General features: G+C 43.6%; 1 protein-coding gene across 3 annotated transcripts in view; it reads left to right on the forward strand.

Moving 5' to 3' along the window:
- Ptpro (protein tyrosine phosphatase receptor type O) overlaps positions 1 to 14672 on the forward strand; it is a 212408-nt gene extending 197736 nt beyond the window's left edge. For all 3 annotated transcript variants that reach the window (XM_036182201.1, XM_036182202.1, XM_036182203.1), the window contains 4 exons: positions 3888 to 4042; positions 6514 to 6649; positions 12442 to 12562; positions 13538 to 14672. In XM_036182201.1, coding sequence (XP_036038094.1) covers positions 3888 to 4042; positions 6514 to 6649; positions 12442 to 12546 — 396 coding nt within the window. In that variant the 3' untranslated portion in view covers positions 12547 to 12562; positions 13538 to 14672. The remainder of the gene's footprint in view (positions 1 to 3887; positions 4043 to 6513; positions 6650 to 12441; positions 12563 to 13537) is intronic.
- Positions 14673 to 19583: the final 4911 nt, after the last annotated feature.

Here is a 19583-nt window from a genome sequence, read left to right on the forward strand (position 1 = left end):
TTCAAATTAAACATCAGACCTGACACTTACTAGTTAGGATTTTTGTTCTGAGTTTCAATGTCTACACCTTCTTAATCATGGTTCCATGTCTCTCTTAAAATTAGGTAGAGTTCTAGGAAGATCTGTTTCCTTGCCTTGCTCCCATCTCTGCTGACAAGTATTTGAGGGCTGATGGTATCTGTCCTAGGTCCCAGTGCTCACGTCAGGCAGAGTTATCCCATTTGCTGTCAATAGAAAAGCATTTCCACTAGGGTAGTCCCCCTGGAATGAGCTGTGTGTTGAGAACAAACCTTAACTGGAAATTCCTCTTGCCTTGTTCTTTTCTGCTTAGAAACAGCCCTTCCTAATGATATTGAGCAGGAGAGGGTGTACTGACTTCTGTGGACCAGCCAAATTCACCCACTGCTTGTTTTGTAACCCCCCCTAACTAAGTATAACAAGTCTTTCTTTGTACTGCCAGCTCCCAAATAATGACACAGAGACTACTTTTAATTATGAAAGCTTGACCTTAGTTTAGGCTTGTTCCCAACTAGATTTAAAGCTTAACCCATTTATATTAATCAGTGTTCTGCCATGTGGCTTGTTACTTCTCCTCAGTACCATATGTCTGACTTCCTCACTGGCAAATCCCCTGCCTCTTAGATTCTTCCCAGAGCTCCAATCCTTGCCCAGAAATCCCACCCATCCTTCCCTGCCTAGCTATTGGCCGTTCACCTCTTTATTAAACCAATCAGAAGGTGCCTTGGGCAGATGAGATAAAACAGCAGCACATCTTCACACAGTGTGATCAAACATCCCACATACCTAAGAGCAGCTTCTCTGCATTCAAATGTTGGAAGGACAGAGATACAGCCAAGCAGCCTAAACACTTGATGACACATGCAAATCCCTGAGTTCCTCCTTCACAGAAATGACTTGAAAGGACTGGGAGAAGTTGGGTAATATTTCATATGGCATTGACCATTCACAGGCATGGTGGATGTACCAATCACCCAGCACTTAGGAGGCTGAGGCAGGAGGACTAGAAGTATGAAGCTGGCTCTGATGACACAATAAGACCCAGAACTCCAAGAAAAAAAATTGAAAGATTATTTCACATGAAATATTATATTTCAATTACGTGAAATTCAAACTTCAGCTCTCATGGTGTTCTGTTGGATCACAGTCCACATTTATTTATGATGTATTGTCTATGACTGTCATGGAAACCACATGGATGCAATATCTAAAAAATACTAAAATACCCACCTGGCCCTTTCTGGAAAATGTGTATTAATTCTTCATGTAAACAAAGGTTACCCATCACAATAACAACAGAAGCACTCAGTTAACTACCCACTTACTGGTGTCTATAAGTAATAAACCAGTTCTTATCTATTAGCTGTAAACAGTAGATTTCTCTGGGATGTGTAAAAAAAAAATATCCAGGTACACCCCAGTGTGTGTAACCGGCTGTTTCTACCCTTCTCTTCTTTTGAATTATCCAGTTCTTCCTTGTTCCCCAAGCAGCCCACTCAACTTTGCAGTCACTCCCTTTGAAGCCTTCCCGGGCTCTGACTCTTTGGGCTCCTGCCTGCCTGCGTCAGAGTCCCCTGCATACTGCTCCAGCTAAGCACACTGCCACTACAGTTTTCTTTCTTTGCCTTTTCCTCCTCGCCCCCTCCCTCCCCGAATACTGTCAGTTTCACCAGCAAGTGCTCTTTCTCTCTGGAATGAACAATTGCAAAACTAATAAAGCACTATCCAAGACAATCGACCTCCTACTGGTGGCGATACTTCATAACCTTAATGCCATTTAAACTGAGCTTGCTTTCTGCACTGTTCAGCAAGAAAGCCAGTGTAAATTGCTAAAGAATAGAGAACTAATCTTTCCCCACGTTTGCATCTGGGAGCAGGGGGGGAAGTACAGAGCACAATATAGGGTCTGTTCTTGTGCCTGCTCCCTTTACAGGGACTTACATAGATCATAGGGCAATCAATAACATGCTTCTTGTCCTTGGTTTTAAATGACGGGCCCATCTTTCAATGACAATCACGTGAAGAATTTCAATACCAGAAATAAAGCAGAAAACAACAGTGTTTGCCTGTAAGGCAGTTCAGAATTTCCCAGCATCTGGTGTCAGGGTGCCCTCTTTGGGCAGCAAGCTGACAGAACCTAAATTGGTCAGACAGCACTGATCTGTACTAACCAAGCAATTTTTCCCTTCTGTTTTTACACCTGCCCTTCTTTCTTTACTCCATATTGAGATGTGTAAAGTTCTCCAGTATCTTCTCAACAAGATACAAAGATATAGATGAGAGCGTCAGAGGAAGAGAATGTAGGATAGCTGAGTCAGACCAAACAGAAGGGTTTTCTCATTTAAACAAGGGGAATGACTGTAATGCCGGCTTGCTACTTCCCAGCACTCAGAGATTGGTAGGAATTGAGTAAACAGCACCAAGCTATCTATTCCGATGGACTCTGAGCCTTGCTATCGAGTGAAAAGCCTGCTGCCAGTTCCATGTACCTGCTGTGGAGCTGTGAGGAAACTAACGGCAGTCTAGCAGCTTTCCTCCTTTTCCATCCGCTTGTACTTTTTAGCAGATGGCATTTTCAGATTATCTGTATTAGAATATGGATGTGGAAAGACAATATGATGATCAGCATGTGAGCAGAGCTGGCATGTTTTGTGAGCCTTTCTAGACAAGCCAGGGTATCTGGTGACTAACTTGAAATACCCACAGTGTTGAATACTTGCTATTGTGCACAGTTTGTTATGGAGGGGCTACTTTGGTGACATATTCCTTAAAGACAACCATAATGGAGGCCAGCACACATCTTCACAGCCTTTACATCTTGTGCCCAGAACAAGAATCTCTGAGCACTTCATGCTGCCTATGAATGGCATACAATCTTAGGTGCCAAAGAGATGATGGGTATAGTTGAAGTGATGGCATTGTTATCTGCATAGATATTACTATATATTTGCACTTCTTGTTTATATAAAATTCACTTATATAGATGCAAATTCTGCTTAAGACTGTTGGTTTTGCTCTTTGCAATTTATTTCTCTTTACTACTTGAATATAAACTTGAGCCCCCAAACCTTTTAAAGTTTTTCTAGAATATTCTAGCCACAGAGGATTGTAGGGTCTTTGCAAGTTTGAAGGATGAATCAGATACTTGAGACAGCCTGATTTGGGAACCAGTCTCACAGTTAACAAGGGAACAAATCATTCCTATAACTTATTGGAGACTAAACAGAGTTGATACCCATTGATGTCTGTGTATCTAGTTTAAAGCAAAGTAAGGTGCCATATACAACTGTGGAACCAGCTAGAGTTGAACTTCAGTCAGGTCCTCTAAGAATTCTGGGGCATGAATGGCACTGTAGTGCTGGCCCATTCCATTCGTCATTATCTGCAGTATGCTTTGGCACATGAATGTGATTGATCTCTTGGGGATTTTTCAGGAAAGCTCATTGGCTAGAGGATGTCTCTGGATGAGGGAACAGTGGTTCCACTAGCAGGGATTGTGATAAGCTGAGCTGCAGGAGAGCTCCAAGTAGGACACCAACAATAGCTTCCAAAACTTCACCTGCCAGGCCTGAGGCAGCTTCTATGTGGAAGAGGCAGGATGCCAACCTGAGTCTACATAAACTCTTGTTCTTAGCTACTAGCTAACAGATATGGGTTAACCTATGTCTCCATCTTTTGAGGATTTATACAATTACAACTAACCTTTCCCTTCAGGACCTGATCATGCCATCGGGTCCTCAGAGCTGGAAAGGGACGGGTGATGAAAAGTAGTAGGATGTAGCACCACCCCAATCTTCAATGGTGGCTCGGGCCATGCTGAGTGTAGGTGAAGTGTCTAATCTGTGGTCCTTGGCGTGTCTCCCTCACAGGCTGACGAGGCACAGGATGTGATGCATTTTAACTACACAGCCTGGCCTGATCATGGTGTACCTCCGGCAAATGCTGCCGAAAGCATCCTGCAGTTTGTGTACATGGTTCGCCAGCAAGCCACCAAGAGCAAAGGACCCATGATCATCCACTGCAGGTAACCCTCCTCTGGCATTTTCTGTTGGTTACCTGTCTCACTGTTGCGACAAAAATGCCTGACAGTAGCTACTTAAGAAAGTTGACTTAGTTCAAGGGTTTGGTTTGTCTTAGCAAGACCAGGACATCATGGTGGTAAGGGCTTAAGGCAGCCACAGTCATAAAGCAGAGAGATGGATACTGGTGGTGGCCGGTATTCTCCTTTTCATTCAAGCAGGGCTGCAGCCATGCAGTGGAGATGCCTGCCTTCAGGTCTGGTCTTTCCACCCAAGTCAACCTGTCTAGAAACTCCCTCACGGGCATGCCTGGAGTTTGTCTCTAGCCAGAGGTTCTCAACCTGTGGGTCACAACCCCTTTGGGGATTGAACAATCCTTTCACAGGGGTTGCATGTCAGATATTTACATTAAGATTCATAACAGTAGCAAAATTGCAGCTATGAAGTAGCAACATAAATAATTGTAGGGTTGGGGGGTCACCACAACATGAGCAATTGTATTAAAGGGTCACAGCATTAGGAAGGTTGAGAACCACTTTCCTAGGTGAATCTGGATCCTGTTAAGTTGACAATATTAACCATCACACACACCATGTTTTTCTTTCTATAAAAACCTTATCGAATTTAATCATAAAATAATTATGATTTTTAAATCTGTACTTAGTTGTATTACTGTATTACTGTTTCCTTATCATATAGTGAGTTTATAAATATAGTCTGTGGGATATATTTTTTTAATTTTCTCTTTTATAGAGTCTTACTTTGTAGCCCAGTCTGGCCTTGAACTCACTCTTTAGCCCAGGCTGGCCTTAAACTTGCAGTCATTCTCCTGCCTCAGCTTCCTGAGTGCTGGGATTACAGGCATGTGCTGCTATGCTCATCTTAAAATAGATGTTATTATCCCAATTTTAAAAGCAAAAGAACATGAGAACATAGAAATGAGAAGACTTACAAAAGTCCATTCAACTAGAGCAAAGAAGTTAAGATTCAAATCTAGATATATGGGTCTCCAAAGACCAAATACCATGTGACATCGTCATGGAGATCCAGAGTGGATAGCCAATAAATAAATATTCGGTCAGTTCTACAAAGCTTCTCATGGCTCAAAACAGTCTAAATAAACTTAAGAGAAAGCAGAAGGAAAGAAAACATAAAAGTATTTGGTATGTTGATAAATGTGATTGCCCTTCAGAATTGCGTCTGGAATTTCAGAAGCTGAAGTAAAATGAGACAAATAGATCCTAACATCGCTTAAATCATAATTCATACTAATTCCTTATGGGAAGTGATACCTCTGGAGTAAACCTCACCTTCTCAGTGTGTGTTCTGCTGTGATGTGATGTGTGTGTGTGTGTGTGTGTGTGTGTGTGTGTGTGTGTGCGTGTGCACTGTGTGTATGTGCATTGTGTGTGTCAATGTTTGGGCTCCGCAATGCTGGTGAGCTGGTGAGTGGCTGTTGAAGGAGCACAGAGTCCATCTCATCTGCCCTCCATAGACTTTCACGGTTTCAAAGCAGGTCGTAAAAACAAGATTATTCTCAAACAGTTCTCTGAAAATAAAGCTGCTTGCAGCTGTGGGGGCAGACTCCTTTCACAGCTGCCAGGAAGTGCTGTTCTGGGTGTGACTTTACAGGGACATGCTTAGTGGAAGATTGTTTTATCTGAGAAGCCCCAGGAGAGAAGAATTATCTAATAAAAAAGTAAATTGAACTCTGAACTCAAGGCTTTTAGTTTTGTTTTTATCCTCTAGCAAATTCCACATGTAAATAGGCTACAACTGTCTCTTTACCCAGACTGTGAGTGTAATTTAGAATTTGGAAGCTTTTGGCTCTCTGGGTGATTGGAAGAAGGGAAGAGCTGGCTTTGACATGCAGAGGTGGTGCCTCTGTCCACATCCAGCCACACTCTGAGCGCTGGGATCCAGGAACTGGATGACATGGGCTTCAATTGTTAGCTTTGACTTTAGAGCAGTTATTTAGAGGATCACAGGGAGATGCGTGCAGATTCCTGGGTGGGTCAATAGAGGCATGTGTGCTGTAGAGCAGTCTGAGACCAGAGCTGAACATGAACACAGGTCTATGGCCCTGAAGCTGGAGTTAGGCAGCAGGCTTGCCAACTAAACCTTTGAGGTGGGTTCCAGGTTCCTGAGATGGAAGGCTGTTAATGTGCACCCCTACCTTAAGGGGAGAAAGGACTATCTCCAATACAGGGTCTTTACTTTCCTCCAAAAACAGAGAACCCAGGGCAGACGTGATACAAACCTTTACTTCTATAAGGAAGAAACAGTGATGGCCAAAAATATGACACCCAAGCAACACTGACCAGCATTGCATTGTGAAGAGCCAGTTCAGAGGAAGGCACTGTGGAGAATAGTTTCCCCCTTCACTGCTGACTATCAACTTTAGAAGTTTCCAGTTGATTTCCAACAGTACAGAAGCCTGCTGTGACTCACGCACCATCTCAACCTTCTTTTGCAGTGCGGGTGTGGGACGAACAGGAACGTTCATTGCCCTGGACAGGCTCTTGCAGCATGTTCGAGATCATGAATTTGTGGACATCTTAGGATTGGTGTCAGAAATGAGGTCATACCGGATGTCAATGGTGCAGACGGAGGTAGGAACTGAAGCAATATGTATGCTTAAATCGCCCTTGACGGAAAGCACCCATTATCCAACTTTATGATTTAATAGAGTTGTCACAATGTTTTTCCATCCATCTCTCCCATTGTCTCGCTGTGTGTATTTAAAACTGCCCCAGTACAAACAAATAGGGGTTAGCCTCTCAGAGCACCATTGTGTATAGTGACTATACTTGTTCTGGCTCCATCTGCCTTTTAGGGATTTAGAGCCTGTAGATGTGTCTACAATAGAATAAAAAGCTTTTTGAGCAGTATGAAATTCACTGAAAGTAGCAGTCAATCCAGGTAAGTGCCACTGAAGAGAGACTGCAAGATTGATATGATTTGATTTATACTGGAGATGACAGACTGGTCAATAAGTTCACCATTGTTTTGTTTTATTTTTTCCTTCCACGTGACTCTTCGTCTCCATTCACTTTAGATGATAACTCTTAGTTGTAGTTGTGCATTCCGTCTCTCTTGGTTTTAAAGCTCCCCATTACTGTCCCAGTCCCTTAAATCAATGAATGGATGGTGCACTCCAGAATTTCCCTAGTGCTATTAACCAGTGTTCCCTCTGCCTCCTCTTCTTCCAAGTCCTCCCTTCCCTTGAAACCTTAGAATGTGCTCAGCCTGGAAGGACAGCTCTAGGCTGCATTGTGGTGCCCACCAGCAGCAGCCAGAGTGTGTCTGTGTGTGTGCAAAAACCCAAGTACAGTGCCTTCTTTTTAATCCAAATCACTGGTCTATAAGGTTACTCCTCAGCCTCAAGGACACAGTGGAGCATTTCCTGTAGAAGCATGTAGGAGGAGAAGGCTTGTGGATTAGAACAAGGTCAAACCTGACCACTCTTTTACCAGACATTTCTTTTAATGCCTTGTTCTTCCTCCTGTAGCTTCTACCACGCACCACTAGATGGCAATATAACTCAAATAGCCTGGAGGGTAATGGCCCAGTGTCTCCACGTTGACTTTCCTATCCTTGTTTGCTTTTCTCCCCCACTGTTTCCAGCTCCATCTGAGCAAGGCTTGGCACAACCGTGCGAATGCAATTGTTGCCTAGTTGCACCCACATCACGGTAGTTTGAGTCAGTGACCCACTAACAGTCGGACATCTTAATGACAATTAGGAAGCATGTCCTGGGCAGGATCTTGTCCCTTTCAGAGAAGCCTCTTGCAATAGATGGTAACTCACGCAGAGACCCACAACTGAGCAGGTTGCAGGAGACTGCTGAGTGACCAGCCCTAAAGGGGGAGTCTGTGTCACCTGCTTCCTCCAGAGGCTCAGGGATCCACTTGAAAGAGGGCAGAAAGAATACAGGAGCCAGAGGCAGTAGATAACGATAAGGAAGCATTGTTTTCTGAACACAACAGAGCAGTTGCAGATAGGATTGTGCAGTAGTAACGGCCTGCTCAAAACCTGTGCACGAGCAGGCCAGACAAAGTCCCAGTGTGGAGAGTGGGAGGTGGGCCCTGGGGTGCTGTTGACAACTGGTGAGTGACTTTGGAAGAAGCAGTCGATTTTTGGCTGGGATGCAGGGCATGGGAAACTGCCCACCAGCCAGGAGATCCCACACCCATGCACACAGAGGCAGCACTAAGTAGTGCGCTTGGTGGGTCTGAGTAAAACTGAGCTCACGAAGTTGGACTTGGGATGCGGTGGGAGGGGAAGGGAGAGGTGGGAGGGGAAGGGACAGGTGGGAAGGGAAGTGCAGGAGCTGGATCTGAGCCCGAACTTTTGGTGTTCAACTTCTGGAAACGCACATCCTAATATGCAATAAAACCATCTCCATCACATTATATCTAATATACCTTTCACAAAACCTATTCCTATATGATATGTATAAATCCCCATACTTCAAAAGACACCTTATTTTAAGCATCTTGCTTGATGAATGACCAGGCTTAATTCCTCGATTTATATCTCTTTTAACTTTATAGATGTTGATTACAGACTGTTTACTTGTGATTTTTCACAACTACAGAAGCTTAATCGGTCTTTAAAAACCACCTTTGTACACATGGACCCTCCCGTTCATTCCCCTCCACTATCTTCAAGTGTGAGAATGGCAGAAGCCAGCCCAGCCTCTGTGGGGCTGGCTTCCTACAGTTAGGACAATGCTTTGTTTTCTCCCTTATGTTGGCCCCAGTTTTAGGTGTCTGGCTTCTTCTTGACAGCCACATTTCTGGTTGACATCTATCTCCATGAAACAGTCTTTCGAAAGTCTGCTGTCCCTTCCAGGAACTTGCTGGGAGAGTCAAAGTAATAAAGGGGGCCCAGGTCTCCAGGCTTCCTGCCTTCCCAGCTCCCCCAGCTTTACCCTTGATTCCCTTAGCAGTCCAAGATGGACCCTTCCACTTGTTTGTTTATGCCTGCTTTATCGGTTACATCTAGAACATCTTGTTCATTTGTCTTATTTCCCCTTGTTTCTCTGTACTTCCTGGTCCAACCTGTATTTTCCAATGCCAGTTGATTCCTCTCACATTGTCCGCCAGCCCACTCACATTCAGATCCTGCTGCCTGCTAATTCACTTGGTTAATAAGTAAAGAAGAAAGAACTAAATGATTTGTCTTGCACTTGTCAATCAAGCACGCCAATCAAGAGGACAGAATCAGTCTCCCGCAGAGAGCTGGTTTTTCTGTACATAATCAACCCAGGAATTGAATAGCATATTTCTTCTCATCTTGGGTTGTTAATTTTCTAACCTTCTCCACCCTGTCTACCCCCTTGATTTCATCACACCATGCTATCCCCTGGAATGGCAAAAGTGACTGATTCAAGTAGCCATGTCCTCAGGGTCTCTGGAGATCAGTGCAGCACTCATGGGCAGTCCACTTGGTCCTGACCGTTTTCAATTGATTAGCACATTTAGGGGTTTCTCCATCCTTGTGGGGAGATGGAACAGTGCCTGAGCCAGGGAGAGGGTCAGAGCCTCCGCTTTAGGACCTCACAGGTCATGACACCTCGTCAGGCTCTCACTTCTCATCTCTAAATGTGACTGACAATTCTCATGCATTATTGTAAAGGATATAGTAGATAAGATGACACAGGATCCATAACAGTGTGTTGAATCCGTAAGCTGCTGCTGCAGTTGGCTGGGACTCCCTCCTTCCTTCCCCTGTGCTGGGTTCTATTCTTAGACATTTCATCTGTTTCTCTTCCAATCGCCCCCCTGGAGGTCAGTTAGGGTTTGCTTTGAGCAGATTGCCCTCACTCCAGGCAGCTTGGCTTTCTCCTGGTCTTATGGGTTTGTCCATAAATAGTCTTCTACTTACTTTTTCCTGTGCTTTATGTTGTTCTCATTGTTTTTGCTTGGTTTGGAGTTTGGTTTTTTTAATTAGCATATACTAATTATACACAATGATTAGATGAATTATACATACTGATGAGTTTTATCATGGCATTTGTAGACATGGATATAATGTATTTGGGTCATATTTATCTACCCCTATTACTCTCTTATCCCATTCCCACTCCCACCAAGCCCCTCCCTTCCCAACTAGTCTTCTTTCTACTTTACATCTTTGTGTGTGTGTGTGTGTGTGTGTGTGTGTGTGTGTGTGTGTGTGTACTCAATCCAATGAGTTTAATTACAGTGCTTTTAAGAACATGGATGAGGGATTATTTACAGGATCATGGGCAACTTACCTGCACCATTGAGGAAAATGTGTTATATTTGCTTTTGTTTTCTACACAAAGTTTGGCCAGTGGGCAGTTTGACCAGAGCTCTGTCTATTCCCAGTGTTCACATAACACCAGAAATACCAGAGTGATGTGTGAGGACCACTGTGGGTGGCTCAGTGTAGTGAGATGTTATCATAACATAAGGGAATGTGTTTGCTCCAAAGCTTGTTCAGAACACAGAGGTGAGGTTCCCACCTGCTGGGGCTTGAAGCATTTGCTTTTTTCCTTTGTGTTAAGTTGTTTACATGAGGCCATCTTGGCTGAACTTTATTTAGGGGTAGTGTTTAATTGTACTACCTATAATGAAAGAAAAACCACGAAATTAACCTATTTCATGGCACAGAGTGCCCTAACTTTAGTGTCTGGATGATTTTATCTAGGCTTTCAGTCACGCATAGCTACTCATTTGTGCTCACATGTTACATATACATGCATGCATTTCTTTCACACTGAATTTTCACATAGCGTATTAATATACATACATTCACATACATCTCAAACTACCCAAAGCTCTTAAATTCCACTTCAAAGATTAATGCTTCTTTAGATTGCTTTCTTATTTGTAGAAGATTAAACATTTTTCTATGTTGTCTGTGTCTGTTTAAAAAGTACACAATCTATTGAGCATTAACCTTTGGCTTTTGCTACTTTGTGCTATTATCTGTGTCCACACCGATATTAATTTTACCTCTCCAACAATAAGAAATGATAATACCTTAATACGTTCAAAATCATCATTGAAGGTTCTTTGCCCTTCTTTAGCTGTGCTGTTCGTAGATGAAAACAACCATTTGAATTTACTCTATTTACTACTGTGACTACTTTTTGAGATACAGTCTCATTGTGCAGCCCAGGCTGACACCCAACTCCTGTGCCTCCTGCCTCAGCCTCCCTCCCTACCGCTGAGATGACCACTGTGCCACCCACCCAACTACTTGGCCACTATTTGCATGTGTCTTAATATTGCCTCTATTTGCTTTTTAAAAAATCACTTAATAAGCACAAACTGCTACAATTCAGCAATAGAAGACGGTTTCTACCTCCCAGGGATGTTTTGTGTAGTGGTTGTTTATTTGTTTATTTCCTGATTTGTGAGACCGTGTGTAACTCTTAGACACTGTGGAGTAGCTTTGAAAGCATCTCCCTTCCAATGTGCTTCTCCCTTTTACCATGTTTAACACCGAGGAGCTTGAAATTTTCATTTGTATTTTTCTATTGCTTATAATTTTAGGGTCTCCTTTTCTAATATAATCAGAAATGAATTAACCCATCTTACCCTTTCCATTTTTAGTGTTTAACTTATACCTCTTAGGGTTCATGCCAATGTACAATGGGGTGGGAATTCTTTAGTTTCCAAAAACCATGATGGCTGTACATCATGGCCTTCAGCACTGTGCAGTGATGATCTACACCACACAGCCACTTCCCCTCAGAAAGCTAGGACTAGATACCTGAAATTTGCTGAGAGAGCAGTGTTAGAAATGTTCTCATCACCAAAAAGGAAAATGGCGGCCGTGTGAGCTGACACCCATTCACTGGCATGTCTGACGCCATCTCACTATTCATATCAGAGCACCACAGTGTAGACCTTATCCACACATTACTTACCATGCCTCAGTAAAGCTAGAACAAGAAATGAAATACATTCTGCTGTATGGGGCATCAGAGGCAGTGGCCCAGTGCATACAGGACTTGCCGTATATGTATAAGGACACTTGGAGCTTGCTGGCTGGCTGGTCTTGCCAAATCACCAAGCACCGGGTTCAATGAGGGAACTTAGGCCACAAAAATAAGGTGGAGAATGATGTTGACCTCTGGCCTCTGCACCGGTGTTCACATACATGCACACATATAGACAAGTACACAGACATGCACACACACATACACACACACATACACACCCACATAAAGAAATAATGTTCTAGGATCTATCACTAGTAAAATACCTTTAAAGTTCAGTCTCTTGGGTTTTCAAGTTATAAAGTTATCTCTGTAAAGACAGGAAAGTTATTTCCTTTTACACCAGGCCCTGATAATCATGCTGCCTGGTATGGGTGCCTCCTCTTCCCACACGGCCCACTCTGCCTCTATTGACTCTCCTAGGAGCAGTACATCTTCATCCATCAGTGTGTGCAGCTGATGTGGCTGAGGAAGAAGCAACAATTCTGCATCAGTGACGTCATCTACGAGAACGTCAGCAAGTCCTAGTTCTGAATCCTGAGCCGTAAGTCAAGAAGCTCTGAGGGTCAAGGGAGTTGTGTAGACTCTGACTTCACGTCAGCCTTGCTGACTGACTCGGAAGCACACAGGAATGGTCATGGGGGAGTCACAAATACCCAGCACATAGTCTGTGTCACACACAGTTGGCTTGAAACTTCAATGCCTTCTTGGGGTCACAGCAGCAGAGGTAACCTCTGAAGTTCATGGTTATTTTCCCCTCTACCAAGCGCCTTTAATCATTCTGATATTGGATTTCGCTCTGCCACTTAGAGACACTTGCTTCCAACTCTACCTGGACAACTGTGCAAATGTTGTGTCAATTACAAGAGTTATAAACTGGAGTGAGGGCCCCCAAAAAAGTTTGGATTGGAATGGATACTCCCTAAAAGAAAACAATATTGACCACAGAGCCTTGGGATTATGGCTTCTGAAAATTCCTTGATTTCACTTACTGTGTGAGCAAAGCTTCTTGGGAGGGGCACTGAGACATTAGTGACATGTTCAGTGGTATGCACTCACATTTTGACCTCAAAAATCTGATCTGGAGATTTGAGGGATCTTGGCTAAAGTAACAAGTAGCACCCACATTTATCAGTCATAGAGCAGTATGACTATAGAAGGACACAGAAACCATCGATAGAGTGAGGGGGGCAGTTGAGCATCATTGGAGAAATACAGAAGGATAGGAAATATGCTATTTAACTGTGGTAGGCTAGCATCATCATGGTACCTCTATATCTACTAAGAAAAAGCCAGAACATCTTGGGCTGGCTGGGAGAATGAAGCACCAGGAAAGATAAGAGACAGATGTATACATGGGGAGAAAGTATTCAGAGCTATGGAAAGGACAAGTCTCAAAAAGATACACAGATAAATTCAGGCCCTCCTGAGTTATGGAGCTGAGTATAATGAGAACCAGAGGTGGCATTGGGAGGAGGTTAAGACATTAGGATGCTAACCATCTTTCTTTCATTCACAGGTGAGGACATGATATCTACCCGTGCTCCCTTGCTTCTGAGTTTTTGTAGGGGCCCTTTAGCTAAACTGAGTCCCTGCTGTGTAGTATGTGGCCAAGGAGGTGATTTGCCTCCTGGAACCAAGACTTAGCCTTAAGGAGCTTATGGTATCTTTTGGAGTCTTCAATTCTGGACGTTTGATGGACCAAATCCCTAGGGTTCCAGAAAGGTCAAAATGCTCCGCAAAGGGCAGGAAGCGCAACTCCTCCTGACAATTGAGTTGGCCCTTTGCTGCTCGGGCTGGGTTGATTTTTTAAGTGCAATAATTTTTGTATAATTGTGATTTTATCAGAACATTGGATTGTTATCTGTCCACACCATTGATCAATGCCACAGCCCTGGAAAGAGCCAACATTATTCCAACATTATTCCAACATTATTACAGAGTTATACCTCATTATTGAAGAGGCATGGCCACACAGGAAGAAGGGATAAATCTACTTCGAAGAAAATGAACGAGTATGATCCACACTCCAACCTTGAAGCTACAGGATCAGGAATGGGTGGGCAGATGAGGAAGAGAGAGGTTCTACCCACACACATCAGCCAGCTTATCTTTTCCTATTTCAAAGATGGAAACCTCTGTTTCAAAGTAGAGTAGGAAAACAAGTATTCCTCTGACTTGTTGCAGTTCCCAGTGGGTTTCTTCCTGTTGACAGTTGGGAGTTGGTGCCCTGGTGAACTAATGTCACGGTCCTTTTCAAACAGCCAGGGCTCATTCGGCAGTTTTGAGTCTGACTCCGAACTCTGTTTCTGTCTGAGCAATCTTGGTGCCTAGCCTTTGCATTTATTTTTCTGTCGACCTGTGTACACAAGAGCAGTTTCTTAAAGAGCTATAGGCTATACAAATGCACTTTCTTTCCCCACCCAGGAAAGTTGGGAACTCAGAAGTTCTGACAATGGACTTGGCATGCTAGGACAGCCTTCGGACACCATCCCTTAAGAATAGTGTTGGGCATCGGTATGGGTGCCAACAGAAGAGTCTCTTGGTTTCTTTCATTTTCGTTGTCAGGTTCATTTCAATTGGTGTAGCTAGTGGCATATTATTCTTTGGATTTTGTATTATTAAAGTACATGATTGTGTGTTGTGACCATGAACATTGTCAAAATGAACATTAATGGCATTGTGAGAAGTTGTTACTTTGTGCCACTTCTTAGAAATAGAAGAGGTGATGTTCTAGATCAGTGGTTCTCAACCTATGGGTCTCAACCCCTGGGAGGCAAGTCAAATGGCCCTTTCACAGGGGTTGTACATCAGATCTCCTGTATATCAGATATTTATGTTATAATTCATAATAGTAGCAAAATTACAGTTATGAAGTAGCAATGAAATAATTTTATGGTTGGGGGTCACCACAACATGAGAAACCATATTAAAGGGTTGTAGCATTAGGAAAATTGAGAACCATTCTTCTAGACATAGTGAGGTCAACATTCAAATCAAAAGTGATACAGTTGCCTGTTTCCTGGTAGTAACATGGTTTTTGGAAGCCCACTTCTGTGTCTGACATTTGCCCCTATTCCAATTTCCCTCTATCTCTAATTATCTTCATCCCCCACCCCGCACCCAGGATTTATTTCATTTTCAGTTATTATGTGTGGCTCTCTATGTGGATAGGTATGTGTATGTGTGAGTGTAGTACCCATGGAGCCCAGAAGAGGGTGTCAGATCTCCTGGCTCTGGAGTCCTAGGCAGACATCTAACATTGGTGTTGGGAACCAAACTCAGGTCCTCTGCAAGAACAGTGCATGCTCTTAACAGCTGAAATACCTCTCCAGCCATCTTCTTGGAACTGCGTAAGTCAGTTTAGTGTTTTGTTAGTGACCTTCATGACAGTAAAGGGTACCAAATAAACAGTTCACAACCCCCACTGACTCTTAGGACTGTAGAATCCTGGACACAACAGACCTTGGCAAGGTCCTGAAAGATCAGGCCAATAAGCCTCTTTGCCTGGAGGGAGGATGGCAGGATTTGTCCGTACCCTGCAGACTGACAGGTGGGACTTCATGGGGAATGCTTGTTTTATCACCTACTTGGCTGTCCTTCCCATCACCTGCTGCCTCTTCCTCTTCTCACTCTGCTATTGCCCCTCCTGGGCATTTTAATAACACATCATGCCAGTCTCCAAAATGAACAAAAGAAAAAAGAAAGGTGGCAAGAACCTGTGTGATACCGTTAGAACCTCACACATAAATCAGAGATGAATCTGTGTAACCACAGAAGAGCTGATGAAAAGATGTGGCCCTCTCATGGCCACAAAGACACTCACATAAATTCTGTAGCCTGAACCATGGCATCCCATGAAAGCAAGCACTTCATACATCTCTCGTGTTCTCCTTGAGCACCATTCACAGGAGGGATCTAGTGGTCACACAGACGCAGGTTTCCAGATCATGTTGTCCAGTCTCTGCTCTCGTTACTCTGTTCCTTGGTGCCCCTTGGGTTCTGGACTTCAAGGTAGGAAAGATGTCCCGCTAGGAAAAGATTCAGCTTTTCCTTCCCACTGTGAATTCCTTGACTTTCAGTTAACACATTGCAGGATGCTGATAACTGCATCATAGTTTTGTAGAAGGAGTAAATCCCCCAAAGGGTCTCTGCTTGGTTCTCTGATGAGCCGTGAGGCCACTCCACACAGCTTTGTTTCTAACCCCATCCCACCTTTATCATTCAAAAGTGAGGTCTCCAGGGACTGTTCTGCATTGCTAGTTGTTTTCGAAAATCATTTAAGTAGGGCTTTGTATTAAAGGAACACACAGACTAGCAAGCACAGTTCACAATAACCCGGGCAACACATAGAAAGAGCTAGGGAGTGTAGAATCACAAAACATTTGTCTAGGAGTGTTGGTGAGATGGACTTTGGGGGCTGAAAATGACAAGTTACAAAGTTGGTTCACAAACTACCACTAGGGTCTGACTTATGAATGTAATCTTAGCACTAATCTATCCATCCATCACTGGGAATCGTATGATTATATATAATCTGAGAAGCAAATAAGAAGGGGCCTTTTTTGGGAGGGGGGAGAAAGACAGCTCTCTAATCTGGAATCTTCATTTTCTCATTGCAAAGAAAAACAATATCACTCTTAAACATTTCCATGTCTTGTGAGTGAGGAAATCTACTAAGATGCTTTTAATGTCAGATTTTATAATGCTACTTCATTCTTAAAGCTGTACCCCTGAGGGCAGAATAGGCTGTAGTGTCCACATGAAAAGCCAGAGCTGGAGGCTTTGTGTCTAAATTTTCTACAGGCCACATGATATCTGTTGGCAAGAGGTTTGGCCTTTGGCCAAGGAGTTAAAATTACTGAATCCAATCTCCGAGGGCGGAACCCCCTGCTCTCTAGCAAGGAGGCCTTCCTTTGCACCCCAGGAATGTCTGATGCAATGTGCCTCAGATAGCTGCCCATTTCCCAGTTCACAGATCTCCAGCCTGGTGCTTGGCACAGGGCACAGAGTCAGGAACCATGCTCAGAACCAAACACGAGATTCACCTTGACCAAGTGGGTTATAGAGCATCAAAACATAACACAGAGAATTGCAGACACTCACCCCTCATTTGGATGCCTGGGAGAGAAATTCCAGCCATAATATTTCTGACTGCTAGCCATGAAAAAGAGGAGCTTTGTTTTTAGAGTCAGTGAGGGGCTTATCACAAGACAGTCTATCAATGTCTCTCTTATTCTCAGAGCTAAGCGTTACACTTACATCTTTAACCCAGTGACCCATGTTCATGAGGAAAAAATTCAATCAATAAGAGATTTTGTGACTACTTATGTAAAACAATTGTTTCATAAGCACAATGAAACAATTACCAGATCCTTACCAAAAAAATGGTTTGAAATTTGGAATTTGTTGTTGGAAGAACCAAGCAAGCACTTGCCAGATTCTTTTCAATGCTTTCTTCTGCCTGGCCTCAGTCCTCACCAGGTACCTGGGTAGGTGCAGGATGCACGCAGCTTCGCATAGCTGCTTTGAATAGACCACAGGATTCTCTCCGACAGGATGGATAGAACATTTACACCTGACCCTCAGGACAATGACAGTTTCTTTCTCAAATGCTCAGTCCTTCATATCGTAGTTTATTAACTTGCAAATAACATTATAGAGGTTGAATGTCCACTTTCCACATGCTGAAATTGAGAAGCAACTGGATCAAGAGCCAATGTCAGCTAAATTACAGTACACGCTGGATTATGAAGAGAAACACCTAAGAATCTGACCCAGCTCTGTCCAGGCTCAAAGCCACTGTCCCCACTACTGTTTCCTGGTCACACTTGTCACCAACAAACTCTAATTGGACAGAATTACTAGTTTCCTTTGCAGGTAATAATATAGGACAACCTTTCCCTTTGGAAAAAATAGCATTTATTACAGTTTCATTCTTTGTTGCTATGATAAAATACCAGAGCTAGAACCTTCCTGCTACACTGTGGATTCCTGAGAGCAAGGACCTGTTTGTCTGACTCAGGGATGTGTCCTCCACTCCAGTCTAGTGTGTGGTATGGTGGGTACTCATAAATAAGGCCTCTGTGCCAACTCTGTACAGAGTGTGTGTTTCTCCAGGATCTTTGCCCTCCCAGTCTTCCCTGCTTGTCCCTCAAAGTCCCTGCTGTATTTTGAGACAAGGTCTCATGTAGCCCAGGCTGTCTAGAAGGAAGAGGAAGAGAAAAGGATGCATTTTAGCTTATTTCTCCAGAGGGGCAGAGTCCATCATGGCAGGAAAGGCATGGCTTGGCAGTTTGGAAGCAGAGAGATCACATCTCATCCCCACACAGGAAGCAGAAAGAGAGAACAGGAAGTGGGAGAGGCTATCAAACCTCAAAGCCCACCTCCAGTGATGTACTACCCTCAGCAAAGTTCCACCTCCTAAGGGTTCCATAACCTCCCCAAACAGTGCCACCAACTAAAGACCAGATGTTCACATACATGAGTCTATGGGAGACAGTCCTCATTCAAACCAGCATGTCATTTGTTCACAGCCCATCTCATACCAGACACCATGGAAAGGCTGTGGTTCAGAAGACAGATGCTACAAGGTCTCACTTTAAGGAGTTTACATTCTACCATGGAAAAACAGAGGAGAAAATAAGGACCTCATGTGTTCCTGATGGCAGGAGAGAAACACACAGCATCTAGTGTGGGTCCCAGAGAAGAGGTGGGTTTGTTTACTTCCTGGAAAAGTCAGGAAAATAAAAAATTACACTCACACATTCAAGTCTTAAAGAGTACAGAGTCATGGTCAACCACACACATGATACATATCATCTCTCTCTGTATTCAGCAAACATCCAACTAATACTCATTGCACATTACAGGCATAGGGGCCCAAGTGGGTGCCCAGGCCTGCCCTACCCCTGAACCTTTTCTTTTAGCCTAAAGTGAATCTTCCTCTTCAGGTCTCCCCAGATGGCTCTGAATCATGAACCACTCTGCAGCATCTGATGCATTTATTATAAATACAGGTAGAAAATGACCCCTCTGCAGCTCAGGTTGGGTCATGTGACTGGCTTCTGACCAATGGGAAGATTCCTGGATCCCTGATCACAAAAAACAAACAAACAAAAACAAAAAAACAAACAAACGTGGACAAAGGACACCTGCTCCCCTAGGTGTTTTCAATGAGATACTTCCAGCTGTATGGTCATTGGGATTCTAGTGTTGTCATGCCCAGCACTCAACGTGCCCTTCATTTGCATGACATCAGATACTGGCCCCACATTGGGCAACAAATATCGGGAATGATGCATGGAGTCTATTTAATGAACAAAGGAATTTATTTGGGGGTTAACTCACAAGACAGAATACAGGAATTTCTTGCAGGATCCTGAAAGAGTGAGGCACGGTCCAACGTGGTTCTCTGGCAAGCTCTGCCCTGGTCTGCCTCCAAAACCATAAGGTAGTGAACAGAGAGTTGCATGCATGCATCCTAGGTCTTAAAGGTCCCGGGTGGCTACACCCCAGGGGCATGTACCTTAAGGTCATAGGCAGGCTTAACAGCTACCTGCTAC

Source organism: Onychomys torridus, chromosome 3 (genome assembly GCF_903995425.1).
Source record: "Onychomys torridus chromosome 3, mOncTor1.1, whole genome shotgun sequence".
Taxonomy (NCBI): Eukaryota; Metazoa; Chordata; class Mammalia; order Rodentia; family Cricetidae; genus Onychomys; species Onychomys torridus.